The sequence below is a fragment of the Lontra canadensis genome, unplaced genomic scaffold (genome assembly GCF_010015895.1).
Source record: "Lontra canadensis isolate GAN:19392208 unplaced genomic scaffold, GSC_riverotter_1.0 scaffold1, whole genome shotgun sequence".
Classification (NCBI taxonomy): Eukaryota; Metazoa; Chordata; class Mammalia; order Carnivora; family Mustelidae; genus Lontra; species Lontra canadensis.
In genome coordinates, this window is record NW_022630995.1 from 6,842,570 (window position 1) to 6,857,467 (window position 14,898).

Consider the following 14,898-nt stretch of genomic DNA (forward strand, 5'->3'; position numbering starts at 1 on the left):
TCATTATTTAGTGATTGATTTCCTTTTCCCCAAATAAAGAAAATTGGGGCACCTGGGTGACTCCGTCAGTTAAGCGTCTGCCTTCAGCTCAGGTCATGATCTCAGGGTCCTGGGATCGAGTCCCACATCGGACTCCCTGCTCCCTGCTCAGCTGCTTCTTCCTCTGCCTCTCCGCCCTCCCTTCCCCAGCTTGTGCTCTCTCTCTCTTGCTTACTCTCTCTCAAAATATAAACAAAATCTTAAAAAAAAAGGTGATTATCAAAGCACCTGAAAGCTATTTTCTTATCCATTTTTAGTTATAAAATGTAGAACATGTAACAACATAGATGAATGTTCTACTAATGTAATGTCGCTTTATATATACTGTGCTTCCCAAGGCATCTTCCCACTTAATGTTTTGTTTAATCCTGAGGAATCTGACTGCTATTGTTGTTATTACTAAAGATATCGTGGCCAGGAGTCCCTGGGTGACTCAGTAGGTTGAGGGTCTGACTCTTGATTTGGCTCATGTCATGGTTTCTGGGTTATGGGATTGAGCCCCGAGTTGGGTTCTGCACTCAGTGGGGAGTCTGCTTAAGATTCTCTCTCTGCCTCTCCTGTCCCTTCCCCTGCTTATGGGTGTATGTGCTCTCTCTCTCTCTCTCAAATAAATGAAAACATCTTAAAAAAAAAAAAAAGATGCTGTGGCCAAAACTTAAAACTGGCTTTTCAGTCACAAGTTTAGCGTCCTTTGCCCATACCACATGGCAAGACTCTGGCTTTGTAAAAAGCACTTATTTTGATGAGGATGTCAAAACCTCAGCCCTGCTAGAAAGGAACTGTAAAACCAGTAAAAAAATAATTCCAGCTTTAATTGACAATTCACATTTGCAGGAGAGCCAGAAAACACAGATTTGGTGTTCAATTTGACATTAGCTGTCAAATACACACCAGCTCGTCCTGATTTCCTATTCCCTTCCTTTGTTGCTGGCTCTCGGACTTGTTGTCTCATCGGGAAGAATGGCCTCCCATCACCAGAGAGGGCCTATGTCTTCAATGGTGACTTCGTGGACCGAGGCAAGGATTCAGTAGAGATCCTGATGGTTCTTTTCGCCTTCATGTTGGTCTACCCGACAGAGTTCCATCTCAACCGAGGAAACCATGAGGACTATATGGTGAACTTACGGTAACAAACCAAACACGCTTGGGTATTTGATGTTTACTTGTGGTTACATAAAAAGTTATTTTCTTAGAGCTTCTGAGGTGTTAGGTGCCTTTTAAAAGCAGTTTTCCAATTTTATAAAGGAATGCACAATGTCGGACATTTAAAATATTTCTTTAAAACTTACACGTTATCCTACTCCTAATAAAACCATTAAATGTTTTTCACATATCCATACTCTTTAGAAAAGGTAAGAAATACAGATAAGCAAAAGGATGAAAATAAAAATATCCCATAATTTCCTGAACTGAGATAATGCTACAATTGTAAGCATTTTGGCAATTATTCCTCAGTCTCTTTTCTGTATATTTAAGTATATGTATATAGAATATGAATTTTTATAAACATTAAACTATGTTTAAATTAAACTATGTTTAACTAAACTATGTCATATAGCATGACAGTTGTCACTGATACAATATCTGTTTTTTCCTTTTAATCTAGATATGGCTTTACCAAGGAAGTGATGCATAAATATAAGGTAGGCGACCTTTGAAAGCAAAAAATTCTTAGTTCAGATATGTGGAGTGTATCATTCGAAACTTAGTATCTTCCTAATATCATTTTCCAGACACATGGCAAGAAAATACTAAAAACACTGCAAGATGTTTTCTGTTGGCTTCCTCTGGCCACTCTGGTTGATGAGAAAGTCCTGATTCTTCATGGCGGAGTGTCAGACACGACTGACCTGGAGCTTTTGGCTAAACTAGACAGGCACAAGGTACTGATTGAGTAATGAAGTAGTGCGTATTTCACCATAATTTAACCCAGTTAATAATAATAACAACCCAGTTGGTAATAATTTAATCCAGTCTCACAAGGGCGCATAAAACAAATGTTGTCTTTCATGCTGACTCTGGGTGACTATTAAGGGCTGTCAAGAGAAGCCATTAAACCATTCAAAGGAGAAAGATTAAGAATCCACATCTGGGGGCAAGGAGCAAGTATGCTGTGATCCATTATGATGTTTGCTATGGACGTGAGAGTGGGGAGTGGCAATGAGAGCCTTCTATTTGCCATCCCTGATCTAGACAGTTCTAATACCCCTCCAGCACTGCACGTGGAGAGCCTCCATTTCTCAAATAACTCAGTTAAACTCAACCAATGTGTGTGAGTGCCTACTTCATGCTGGGAGGATACTATTGGCAGATAGATGAAGATCAATTCCAAATTAAACCTAACAGATATCGCTTCTCGGCCTTTTGGCTAAGATCAAGTGCAAATTAAACTCAACAGCTATTTTTTTTTTTTAAAGAATTTGTTTATTTAACAGAGAGAGAGAGAGAGAGAGATCACAAGCAGGCAGAGAGGCAGGCAGAGAGAGGGAGGGAAGCAGGCTTCCTGCTGAGCAGAGAGCCTGATGCAGGGACCGATTCGGGGCTCGATCCTAGGACTCTGAGATCATGACCTGAGCCTAAGGCAGAGGCTTAACCCACTGAGCCAGCCAGGCGCCCCAACAACTGTGTTTAAAATGCTTACTTTGTGCAGGGAAAGACGTAGGGGAGATGCAGAGATAACCAGATGCTGCCTCCCGTGGGAGTTCACAAGCACCAGCAGGAGGAGGGAATGAGAGAAGAAATACACTAAACTCCAATATGCACATCTCTATTTTCTGTTCCACTTTGGAAGTAAAAATTTAGAAAACAAAGATTCCATTTTCATTTAATCATAGGCTCTTGTACTTGAATGGTGTCTTATGGTTTCTGGTACTCCAACTGCCCCTTTCCACACGCAGGAATCCCTATTGCAATATCCTTGACAACATTCATCCAAGCAGTTTCAAAGACAGAGAACTCTTCACCACCAAGCCAGTGTGCTTTGGGCAACTCTAATTAATCTAAGTCTGTATTATATGAGACATAAACGAAAGAGCATGGCTTTGGAATTAGACAAACCTGGGTTTGAACCTTGGAGCATGCACGTCGTAGCTGGTAAGGCAGCTTCATTTTACTAGATTATCCGAGAACCAAGCCTTCTTATGTCTTGTTACTCTGCTATCCTTAGGGTGTCTTTTCCCATGCCCTCATCTTTGCAGGCCAAGATGGCTTGCCACCACATCTGTGTTCCAAGCAATAGGGTAGAGGAAGGAAGGGGGTAAAAATTTTCCTGCCCTTTAAGGACACAGGAAAGAAGTTGCATACATCTCTTCTGCTCTCATGCCATTGTTGAGAAAATAGTTCCATGACTACACCTTGTCGGAAGGGAGGCTGGAAATGCAATCTTCTTTCTGGTTGGCCACATGCCTAGCACAAAAGTTGGGGTTTCCATTCCTATGGCAAAGAAGGGGAAAATAGATTTGGGGAAGTGGTATTCTGCCACACAGATACTGAAGTAGGGAAATATGTTCTTTTTTCCTTGAGTAGACGTGGCAAGTGGTAACACCATGGCCCATGCAGTTGGATAGATATGGAAAAAAATTCTGTTTCTCCTACTTACAGAATATTACCTTGAAAAAGTTATTTATTATAACTTCAGTTTCTGAATGTATCCTATAGGAATATGAATGACTATATCCTAGATGTTTGGAGGATTAATGAAAATGTGTGTGCATGTGCTTTACAAAATTTGAACTTAAGTGGAAATGGTATTAACTGCCTTTGGCTGAAGTGACAGAAAACTTCAAATGACAATGGCTTAATGATTATCTCTTCCTTCTGTAAATAAACACTGGAAGCAAGCAGTCCAGGGCTGGTAGAGTAACACCACAAAGTCACTAGCCCTGTTTCCTGCCTTCTTGTTGCTCCCCTGTGTGGCATTATGGCCCACTATGGCTACCTGAGCTCCAGCCATTGTGACCATGTTCCAGCACCATAGATTAGAGAGTAGAAGAAAGGCATGTTTCTTCCCTTTAAGGACATTCAGATGTACACAAAATTTTTGTTCCTATTTCTGTTCAGAATTTTGTCATATGTTAACATTTAGCTGAAAGGCAGGTTGGAAGGTGTATTTTTCATTCCAGGTAGCATCTGTAAGAATCTGGGTTTCTATTTCTAAGGCAGAAGAGTGGACAGGTGTTAGGTAGCCATACTCTGCCTTGGTCTGTCCCTGTTGCTCCCCAAATTTCCATGCACACCCTGCTTTCCACACGTAGAGCCATGTTCATCCCCTCCCCAATGGAGTCCACACTCAGTCTCATCCAATAATTGCATCCAGCCCAGGGTTTCTGGATTCGAGTCCTATCTGTCAAGGTCTGGCTATGGCTTCTTGTGGTCTGGTTACTGTAAGATGAGATGCATGTCCCTGCACCCACAGACTCAGTATTGGAAGGGGAAAGGATAACTCCTTGGCAGAGGCGGAAGAGGGGGTGCCTGCAGCATTTTCAACAGCTTCCTCCAAAAATCCTCATTATAAATCCTGTCTCTGCTTCTCCATAATCTCAACTGTTTCATGTTCTTCATGGAGGAGAGGGGCCCAAGAGACCTAAAACTAGCTCTTTGTACTTCCTTTGTCAATTCTGCATGATGTCTGGTACCTCACTTTTTTTTAAATTCAAACATTCTGTTCTGTATCTATGTCGGAGGGAGAGACAGCAAGTCACAATAAGGCAGATGCTCTCATGGGAGGAATCACATTTAATGCAGACAGGAGAAGTAGGGACTTCGGCAAGTTTTGCTGAAGAATGGTTTCTTTTCTGTAGCTTAGCAAAAAGCTACCTTCCTAGTAGTTGGTTTGCAAAGCTCTGGGGAGGGGAGGTGTCACCATCTCTATTGAGTGCAGGGACAAGCACAAAAGTAGGAGCCCCGGAGTCAGCTATCTGGATTCAAGCCTGATAATGTTTCAGTGATACTGCGCCTCCCATTTCTCATCTGGACTATAAATGAGGATCTCGGGGGTGGGGGGGTGGGGAGGGGGATACTAATCAATGAATTCCTGTAAAACCATGAATAAAGATGCAGTCTCATAGCAGTGGCATGAACCAGTGAATTCATGGTAAGTGCCCAGCATAGCGCCCAATTAAAAAGGGCCCAATACATATAAACACTGTTATTCTCCTTAAATATCATTTATCGATGCCTCTTGACGGCAGATAATAACATCCTTAAAATAAAGTCACCCAACGGTGGACAGGGGTGGGGCTGCTTGTCTGGCCCTCAGTCAGAGTTGCAACAAGGAGAGGAGGAGGGGGTTACCAGTCCATTCACGCTTGGTGGCCTTTCACTCTCCATGCCTGGGGCTCAGCCGCCTAGCAAATCATTAGGGCTTGTCCAGAGTTAGAGAACACCTCTGTTCTGTTCTCTTCTATCTGGTTTCCTCTTGAAACATCATGCAGGTTCGGCTGACCTTCTCTGAGCGTCCTTTGTCCTTGCCCTAGGCCAGTCCACACCAAGACATGGCTTCCTTGGATCACAGTCCTTACATCGATGTACAGAAAGTTCTCGTTCTTTGATCATGCGCGTGCAGAGAGCTCCCGTTGTGGCCCAGACCTCTGTCGTTGATATCCTTGCAATGTTGTGTCCCCTGGTTTCCACTGTGGCACTCAGGCACACCACGAGTGGTTGCCAGATGCCACAGCTCTGCTCTGTGGCCTGACCCCTCTGTTGCCCGTGATCAGAATTCTTTCAGCTCGTGATTCCATAGTCAACCTGGTCCCAGTGCCGTGATGCCTCTGCGTCAGTGACAGGGACCACAGTCTTGTCTCTCTGGCCGAAAGAATCTCTTTCCAGTTAGGCCCAGGCTGAAAAGGGGTGCGCCCACCCACCTCCTTCCTCAACAGGGAAGAGCATTCCTGTGAGAGGCCGAGAAGCGCTGCGTCTCCCCCAGCAACGCACCAAGCGTTTCCTGTTCCAACATTTCTCACCGGCTGCGCGTCCTCTCCTTTGGTTGAAGAACAGGGAGCTCCACGCAGGCTCACCTGCACGGACGCGCCCTTTCCCATCCCGGGCTGAAATTCTCTGGGCTCCTACAGGAAACAGGGGCCGCGCTCGGGATTTCTCGAACTACCTGTGGTGAAGACCAGGTTTTATACATTTCCAGCTGGTCACAGATCAGAACTTTGGCAAAATTCAGTCTGTATGAAATGCTAGAAAGAGGAAATACAAACACAGAAAATGCAGGCCCGCGGATGGCGCCGGACCATCGCAGCGGCGTCCGCCTGCCCCGGCCTTTCCAGAGGCTTCCCGAGCCCTGAGCGCCCGCCGCCGGGGGCCGGGGCCGGCGCCGGAGTGTGGCCCGGCGCGAGGGGCGCTGACCTGGAGGCCGGGGGCGGGGGGAACCCAAGCAGCCTCCTCCGGCGTCGTCCCAGCGTCGGCATCTTCTCTGGACGTTTTCAGATCGTCTCCACCCTGAGGCGCAAAACGAGAGAGGAGAAGGGGAAACCGGCGCCGAAGAAGGCGGGCGCGGCGCGGCCCGCCCCGTGGTTCCTGCCCCTGCGCGCGGGCTCCGGCGGGGCGCCCCGAGCCGGCCGCTCCTCCAGCCTCCCCTGCGGCGGCCCCGCGGCTCCGGAGCCGGTGCGGCGGGCGCGGCGCTCGGTGGACCTGGCGCTGCCCGGGTGCCCGCAGCAGGGGGGCAGCGCGCCGAGCGGGGCGCAGGGGGAGCCGGAGCGAGCCGCGCCGGACGCCGACGCGGAAGCCCGCGAGCAGCCCGAGCCCACCCGGCAGGAGTGGAAGCAGGTGGGTGGGGGCGGGGGCCGCCCCGGGCCGGTGGGGGGGGGCGGGCGGGGCTTTCCGAAACCGGAGCGGGTCTCTTCCCTCCGTGTAAATGAGGGCATTTCCCCACCTCCTGCCCTCCCCCTGGGGCGAGGACACCCCGGAGGGTGTTAGTACTCGCCTCCCAGCTCCCAGCTTTCGGTTTCACAGAGGAGGGGGCGCTGCGCGGGTGGGCTCTGTTGCCCCAGTAAACCTGGTTTAGTGACCCGCCTCCCTGGGGCCGGAGGGTGACCAGGACCTAACTGGAGGCTGTTGTGATGTTTTGTTTTTAATTGGACAGACAGAGATCACACGTAGGCAGAGAGGCAGGCAGAGAGAGAGGGGGAAGCAGGTCCCCGCTGAGCAGGGAGCCCGATGTGGGGCTCGATCCCAGGACCCTGAGAGCATGACCTGAGCCGAAGGCAGAGGCTTAACCCACTGAGCCACCCAGGCGCCCTGTTTGTTTGTTTGTTTGTTTTTTGATTGTTATGTTCGTCACCGTACAGTGCAGCATTAGTATTTGATGCAGTGTCCCACGATTCATTGTTTGCCTATAACTCCCAGTGGTCCCTGCACTCTGTGCCCTCCTTAATACCCATCACCAGGCTCACCCATCCCCACACCCCTCCCTTCTGAAACCCTCAGTTTGTTTCCCGGAGTCCACAGTCTCTCATGTTTCGTCTCCTCCTCCGATTCCACCCCCCTTCATTTTCCCCTTCCTTCTCCTAATGTCCTCCATGCTATTCCTAATGCTCCACAAGTAAGTGAAACCATGATAAGTGACTTTCTCTGCTTGACTTACTTCACTCAGCATAATCTCCTCCAGTCCCGTCCATGTTGCTACAAAAGTTGGGTATTCATCCTTTCTGATGGAGGCATCATACTCCATAGTGTATATGGACCACATCTTCCTCATCCATTCGTCCGTTGAAGGGCATCTCGGCTGTCATTATGGACACGCTGCTTTGTTTTGTTTTTAATGTGTCTGAAAGATGACTACTGTAGCTCCAGGCCAGACGGGTTAGGTGAGCAGCTCCTGTGGACCTCTGTTACCAGGCAATGAAAGGCTTTTCCAGAATCTCCAGACGTGTGTCACAGAGCCGTCCCCCACTGCAGGGGAGACTGGGAAAGCAAGGGTTCAGTGAGGCCCTTCATCGGAGTTCTGTTAGAGGAAGGAAGAGGAAGATGAATACAGAGTAGGCACTCGCAGTGTTCGCCCAACCAGGACCCCGGCAGCTGCATGGAGGGCACGTTTCGGCGGGGGCAAGGCTGCGGGTGGGGGGCTTATAATCCATGTGGGAGATCACGTGGTAAGCTTGCGTTTGTAGCACTATGGGAACTTGCTAGTGTTCAACCATTTCTGACCTAGAATCCTGGCTGTTTTTTTTAATGGTTCATCCAATAAAGAAAAGGAGAGAATTCAGAATTAGGTAAGAGCTAAAATTAGCAGATTGCAGATTGATTGGAAGGTCGGTGGTGAGAAAAAGGAGTTGCAGCTGACTCCGAGGCGGGAAACCTCAAGGAGAAAGATGGCGCACTCCCTGAGCTAGCCATCCTGGGTTTCAACTCAACGTAGAACAAACTTTTAAAATAAATGCAAATCTCTCTTTTTGCAAAATGTGACTCAATAATAATGTTCCCATATTTACGAATCAAATGCATTTTTCCCTCAAAAGTACATTTAGAAAGTATTGAGTGTCAACAACCAAAATACACCCATTATTTCATGTAAGTTATAGAAGATTGGCCATCAGTGTTTTCCTGAATAGTAACAAAAGGGCAGAACCTGAATTGCTAGACATGTTGTTCAGCTCTTCTGCAAATTCTTTTGAGAGAATTCTGTTCTGCGATGACTTGAAGAACAAGCATTTGATCGTACTTTCCCAGGACCACAGCTGGGGCCTTCTGAAGGCTGCGTGAGAGATCATGTTGCCAGGCCCACGACTTCTGCCTTCTCTTTAGGACAACCATCCAGGAGACCAGAGCACTCTTCAGCTAACTGAAGATTTCTCCCAGAGCCTCTCGCTTGTTATGTGGTTTACATGCTGAGCTTTCATTTAAGATTTATCTCCAAGAAAGTGGGTAACATGCTTGTCAAACAGTATGCACATATACACCCTCCTCTGAGTAATAAAAAATTCTGGAACCTCAGGGGTTCAAAATATAAGCATACGTCAGGGCACCTGGGTGGCTCAGTCAGTTAAGTGTCTTTGGCTCAGGTCATGATCTCAGGGTCCTGGGATCGAGTCCTGAGTTGGGCTCCCTGCCCAGTGGGGAGCCTACTTCTCCCTCTCCCTCTGCCTCTCCCCCAGCCTGTGCTCGCTCTCTTTCTCTGACAGATAAATAAAATCTTTTAGGGGCATTGGGGTGCCTCAGTGGATTAAGCCTCTGCCTTCAGCTCAGATCATGATCTCAGGGTCCTGGGATCAAGCCCCGCATTGGGCTCTCTGCTCAGCGGGGAGCCTGCTTCCTCCCCGCCACCCCCGCCACCTGCCTACTTGTGATCTCTGTCAAATAAATAAATGAAATCTTTAAAAAAAAATATATATATATAAGCACATATCAAATATTGATCCCATGGACAATTACTCACTTTTATGCAAATATTTGTATCCTCTTCTTCCTCTCCTCATCCACCTTTCACTCCTCCTCCTTCTCTTCCTGTCTTCATGGAATGACTCTGAATCTCTGTCTAGATTTTAGGGAAGCAACATCTCTTGGTCTCTGCAGGTGGTCGATATCCTGTGGAGCGATCCCATGGCCCAGGACGGCTGCAAGGCCAACACCGTTCGAGGAGGAGGCTGTTATTTTGGACCTAATGTGACAGAACAGTTGCTGCAGAAACACAACCTGCAATTTCTGATCCGCTCCCACGAGTGCAAACCTGAGGGCTACGAGTTCTGCCACAGCCGCAAGGTAGGCGCCCGGTCGGCAGTGGCTCGGGAGTGCTCCCTCCTGCTCCTCCCAGCCTGGGTAAGCTCAGGTGCTCGCTGCTCACAATCAGCCCCGCCCCCCTGCTCAGGGCAACCAGGTCCTTTACAGTCACTTACCCTTGACTTTCACAGCCTCTTTACTTATTTGTTTACTTTATCTTATTTTTTTTATTGGCAAATGCTTTCAAAGTGTGTTGTTTTATTTTTAAATATTTTATTTTTATTTATTTGAGAGAGAGAGAGAGCGGGGGAAGGGGAGAGGGAGAACCAGGATCCCTGCTGAGCAGGGACCCCCCCCCACCGCTGCCCCCAAGGCTGGGCTGGATCCCAGGACCCTGGGATCATAACCCAGCGGAAGGCAGACGAGCAATGACTGAACCGCCCAGGCGCCCCTCGCAGCCTCTTCGAACCTCAGAGTCCGGTTGCTGCTGCCACTCAGCCGTCCCCTGAGAGAACAGAGGGGCAGAGATGATCCCATCTCTGGGACAGAAATACGACCTGGGGTTTTCCCAGCTGCATCTCCGTCCCTGAAGTCACATCGCTCACTGACATGCATTTCAAACAAGACAGGGTGACAGGGTTTCTGCACTGCGCCCCAGCGGGGATGCCGGATGGCTTGTCTTCTCAGGAGCGCGCGCGTTCGATGTCCTGCCTCACCTTCTCGCACCTTCATCATCCAGCGTCTGCCCAGCCCAGTGCCCCTGGGATGAGAGCATGGCCCGGAGAGCTAACGCTGCAGGAGAACAGGCTTCTGTGCGGGGGGTAAAGAGGGAGATCCACTCATCTCCGAAACGTCTGGTTAGTCCAAGTTTGTCTACTGCAGGACTTCGAGAACCTTCATTTTCCTCTCTGTCTTGTAACTCTCCGAGAAGAGACGCAGTATCTACCGTTTCCCGATGTCCGGACAGTGTGGAAGCTTTTCTCACAGGGCATCTTAGGGGACACAGGACTCGGTGGGAAGCTCTGCGACGAGGCCTCACACCAGCTTTCACAACTCGGGTGCTGACTGTAAGATCCAGCTCGCCTCTGGTTGACCTAAATGGAGCGTTGTGTCTGACCCTGGCTGCTGTACTGGAGACAGAAATGGGAAGAAATCCCATTATTTGGGGCACCTGGGTGGCTCAGTTGGTTGAGTGTCACCTTAGGCTCAGGTCATGAACCTGGAGTTGGGGGCTCACGGGGCGGGCTCCCTGCTCAGCAGGGAGTCTGCTTCTCCCTCTGCCTCTGCCTCTCCTGCAGCTGGTGTTCCCCTTCTCGTGCTCACTCTCTCTCTAAATAAATAAAACTTTTTAAAAAAGATACCATGTTGTGGGTGTCCTATCAGAATTCAAATTATTGCTTGAATCACAACTCCTGCCTTACTAGCATTTATGACTTTAAAAAAGTAAAAAGAGCCATAGGTGAGGTCAAGGTGGAGGGGAGCCCCTGAGACTGGGCTGGGCCCTATCAGATCGGGGGTGAAGCATTCTTCAGTGAACCCGAAGGCTTTCTCTCTCTGTTTTGGTCCAGGTCTTAACCATCTTTTCTGCCTCCAACTACTATGAAGTTGGCAGCAACAGGGGGGCCTATGTCAAGCTGGGGCCGGCCCTGAGCCCGCACATCGTGCAGTATCAAGCGAACAAGGCAACCCACATGCTGACTATGAGGCAAAGGTAAGAATTTTAATGAACGATTTACAGAAAAACAGAATTACGGTGTTTATAGAAACTTTGAAGTGTCAAGCGTCCTTACATTCATCCAAATTCTAAGTGACCGTTCAGAATTTACGGAGCACCTAGGTGGCTCAGTGGGTTAAGTGTCTGACTCTTGATCTCAGCTCAGGTCTCCGTCTCAGAGTTGTGGGTTCAAGCCCCACATGGGGCTCTACGCTGGGCATGGAGCCTACTTAGAACAACAACAAAACAACGAAATTCAGCTATGTCAGCAGTGAGGTCTACAACAGACATAGCAGGGGCCTCTTTCTTCTTCTGCATACACTTTAAGATCTGCACCTACCCATCATTAATGGAAGCAACAGATTTGCTTCCTTCAGAAGTTATTCTCAATGGGGGCATCTTGGGTAACCATATACCAGGCCACCGAGTCTTTCCAGGGTCACTCTTATGTTTTCTCTCGTCCTTAAAGGGTTTGTTTTACCCCGTAAGCCACAGCCTATGGTTCTTTGTTTTCTAGGGATTTGACAGATGGGATTCAGTCCACACATTTGTTGACAGTGCCTTTTTCTTCCTGGGGACGGACGTGTATAATATTACTTGCATGGCTTCTGTTGAGATGATTCTGAGTTCTCACCTTCGATGAGAGCTTCCCACCCACGAAGCGCTATTGTAAAGAATTTATACGTAATGTCTCACAATGAACTTGGGAAATACAGACGAATTTCAGTTTTATGGAGGAGATCATTAAGGAACACAGGTTAAATCTGCCGGTCCATGGTCCCACAGCTAATACACAGGGAAGGCAAGCCTGGCCCAGGCCATCTTAGTTCAGAAATCAGACACGTAATGGACATGCAGTACTGCCTCCCACCAAGAAGAGGGTCCCAGGGTACGTAAGCTGCTAACAGATGCAGTTTTAGTGCCACGGAACAAGCTTCTTTAATTATCAGATGAACTAATTAGAAATCAAACCAAAGTTAACAAACCCAGTGGAAAGAGACTGCATTAATATTTAACATCTGCTAGTGTGAGTGCTATAAAAGGCCTTATTTTAAACCACTCTTGAGTTACTAAATATCTGGAGTTATGAAACACTCAACTTGTTAGAAAATCAAAGCTGGCATCACTTAAGAAGATGTTTTATATGAGAATTTAAACTTATTAAGTGATAGTCAGACCTACTGTGCGGAGGCATCCATCACCAAAGGGGAGTTTTGCCAAAACTCAGGCACCTGGACCCCCCACAGCCCCACCAAGCAGGATCTCCGGGCATGGGCCCCGCGCACCTGCAGTGCCCGATTCCACGGGATTTAGGTGTCGTCGCTACGAAAGAAGTCACTGTAGGGAAGCCTATAGGGAATATGTTTTAATAACATGATTAAAGAGCTCTTGGAAATATTCATTGGCTTTATGAAAGCAAGTAAACGTCAGCTAATTTACCCAGCGATCACTTGTCCAACAGCGTCAACTCCCTGGAGCGGGAGTGAGGGGGAAATGTCTCTGACCACCCAGAGTTGATGGCTCGGGGTCCGTAAACTCAGGATTGTGTGTTTTTCTTACAAGAGTACTCATTCGTCGTCCATCTCCTCTGGCTTCACACCCACACCTCACAATAATAGTCTGACCTGCCTAGAGTTCACCTGTCAAGACTGGTTGCTGGTCCCACCCCTTATTAGCTACGGGACCGTGCATTAGTTACTTTGTAAGGGGCGTAATAATAGGACCTTCCTCAGTGGGTTTTGGAGGACTGAGGCAATCCACGCAGAGCTCTGCATTTAGCTAGCGGCCACTGTTGGCTGCTTAATGTAGAAACAGAGAGCCTTGTCCGTCTAGACGCGGCCTGAGAGCATCACCACACTACATCCCTGAGTGCTCATGATGGATGATGATAACGTAACAGGAGATGGTTTAAATGCTTTGTCAAACCGGTTGTTTAAAACTTTTGGGAGGAGAAGGAGTCCCGTACTTCTTTTTTTGGTTAAGATTTATTTTTTTTTTTAATTGAAGAGAGAGTGCACACAAACAGGGGAGGGGCAGAGGAAGAGGAAGAGAATCTCTAGCAGACACCCCACAGAGTGTGGAGCCCCATGTGGGACTCGGTCTCATGACCCTGAGATCATGACCTCAGCCGAAACCAAGGGTCCGATGGTTAAGCGACTGAGCCACCCAGGTGCCCCAGGGAGTCCCATACTTCTTTGACTCTTTGATAAAACAATGAACTCCCTCCAGAAAAAGCAAATACACTCACATACCCATACATTTAGGGATGAGTTTTAGGAAGTTCACACTCTCCTAGGGGTCTACGGCGGCTGCTTAAGGATTATTCTGCTAAACGCCTTAAACTGCAAGGACGATTTTCATCAAACATGATTGAAACTCTGTGTGTGTGTGTGTGTGTGTGTGTGTGTGTGTGTGTGTTCATGCACGTGCACGCGCTCATGTGTGTCTGTCACTGTTAGCCCCCAAAACGATAGGTTATCTGGTCATCATTTATAGAATGGCTGGTTCCTCAATGAGGCAGGATAAAGTATATATTTACCTTCATCTCTTTTTTTTCTTTCCCTTTATCTCTTCTTATCTTTTTATTCATTCAACTACACATCTTTATTGAATACTTACTTTGGGCCTCGTGTTGTGCCCAGGATTACTCTTTTGATCCAGTAAGAATGAGAAAACTTAATTAATGTCATTTCATTATTCATAAATCTTGCCTTGTGTCTATATAACATAATAACAAATTATAAGGAAAACATATTAGCATGATAACAGGTACCATTTACTAAGCACTTTCAATGTGCTGGGCTTTCTTCTAAGTGCTTTATATGAACTGACTTTTTTAATCTTCACAATCCTAAGAGGTAGGTACAAGTTTCCTTCCTTCCTTCCTTCCTTCCTTCCTTCCTTCCTTCCTTCCTTCCTTCCTTCCTTCCTTCTTCTTTTGAAGATGGGGAAATTGAGGTGCAGTACAGTAGGATAACATTACCACAAAGGTGGTCTTTTTCCAGACTTTTGCCGTAACTACTGTCCTGCACTGGGAAGGATGGTGGCAGGTCCTGTTTGAGCCCAGCAGGGAGAAGTAGTGGGGAGAAATCAGAGATGGAGCTCTTCCTTCAAAAACCAAGCTCTCTTCCCCCAAACTGAGCTCTAGGGAGGTTGAGGTGTTAAGAGAGAGAGAGAAGTGTGGTAAGAAAAACAAACCTGTGACTGTTTCCTCGATGTGAACTTTTTAAAATGTTTGTTTTCATCCCCTGTCCTAGGATTAGCAGAGTAGAGGAGTCCGCTCTGAAATCTCTGCGGGAAAAGTTATTTGCTCATTCCTCAGATCTTCTTGGTGAATTTAAGAAGCATGACGCAGATAAAACTGGTGAGACCAAACAAGTAAAATATTCCTAAAAAAAAGAAGGCCAAAAAAAAAAAAAAAAAAAAACAACCTGTGCAGCAGAAGTTATCACATCAATATTTGTTGAACTAAGGACCAAAGGACA

The 14,898-nt window shown here is 47.4% G+C and overlaps 1 protein-coding gene across 2 annotated transcripts in view; it reads left to right on the forward strand.

Moving 5' to 3' along the window:
* Nucleotides 1-14,898, forward strand: part of PPEF2 (protein phosphatase with EF-hand domain 2) — a 29,064-nt gene that overhangs the window by 8,927 nt on the left and 5,239 nt on the right. Inside the window, exons 7-13 of one of the 2 annotated variants that reach the window (XM_032838326.1) lie at nt 999-1,165; nt 1,646-1,682; nt 1,773-1,922; nt 6,472-6,810; nt 9,556-9,741; nt 11,268-11,410; nt 14,671-14,777. In XM_032838326.1, coding sequence (XP_032694217.1) covers nt 999-1,165; nt 1,646-1,682; nt 1,773-1,922; nt 6,472-6,810; nt 9,556-9,741; nt 11,268-11,410; nt 14,671-14,777 — 1,129 coding nt within the window. The remainder of the gene's footprint in view (nt 1-998; nt 1,166-1,645; nt 1,683-1,772; nt 1,923-6,471; nt 6,811-9,555; nt 9,742-11,267; nt 11,411-14,670; nt 14,778-14,898) is intronic. The other variant, XM_032838406.1, reaches the window with a different exon arrangement.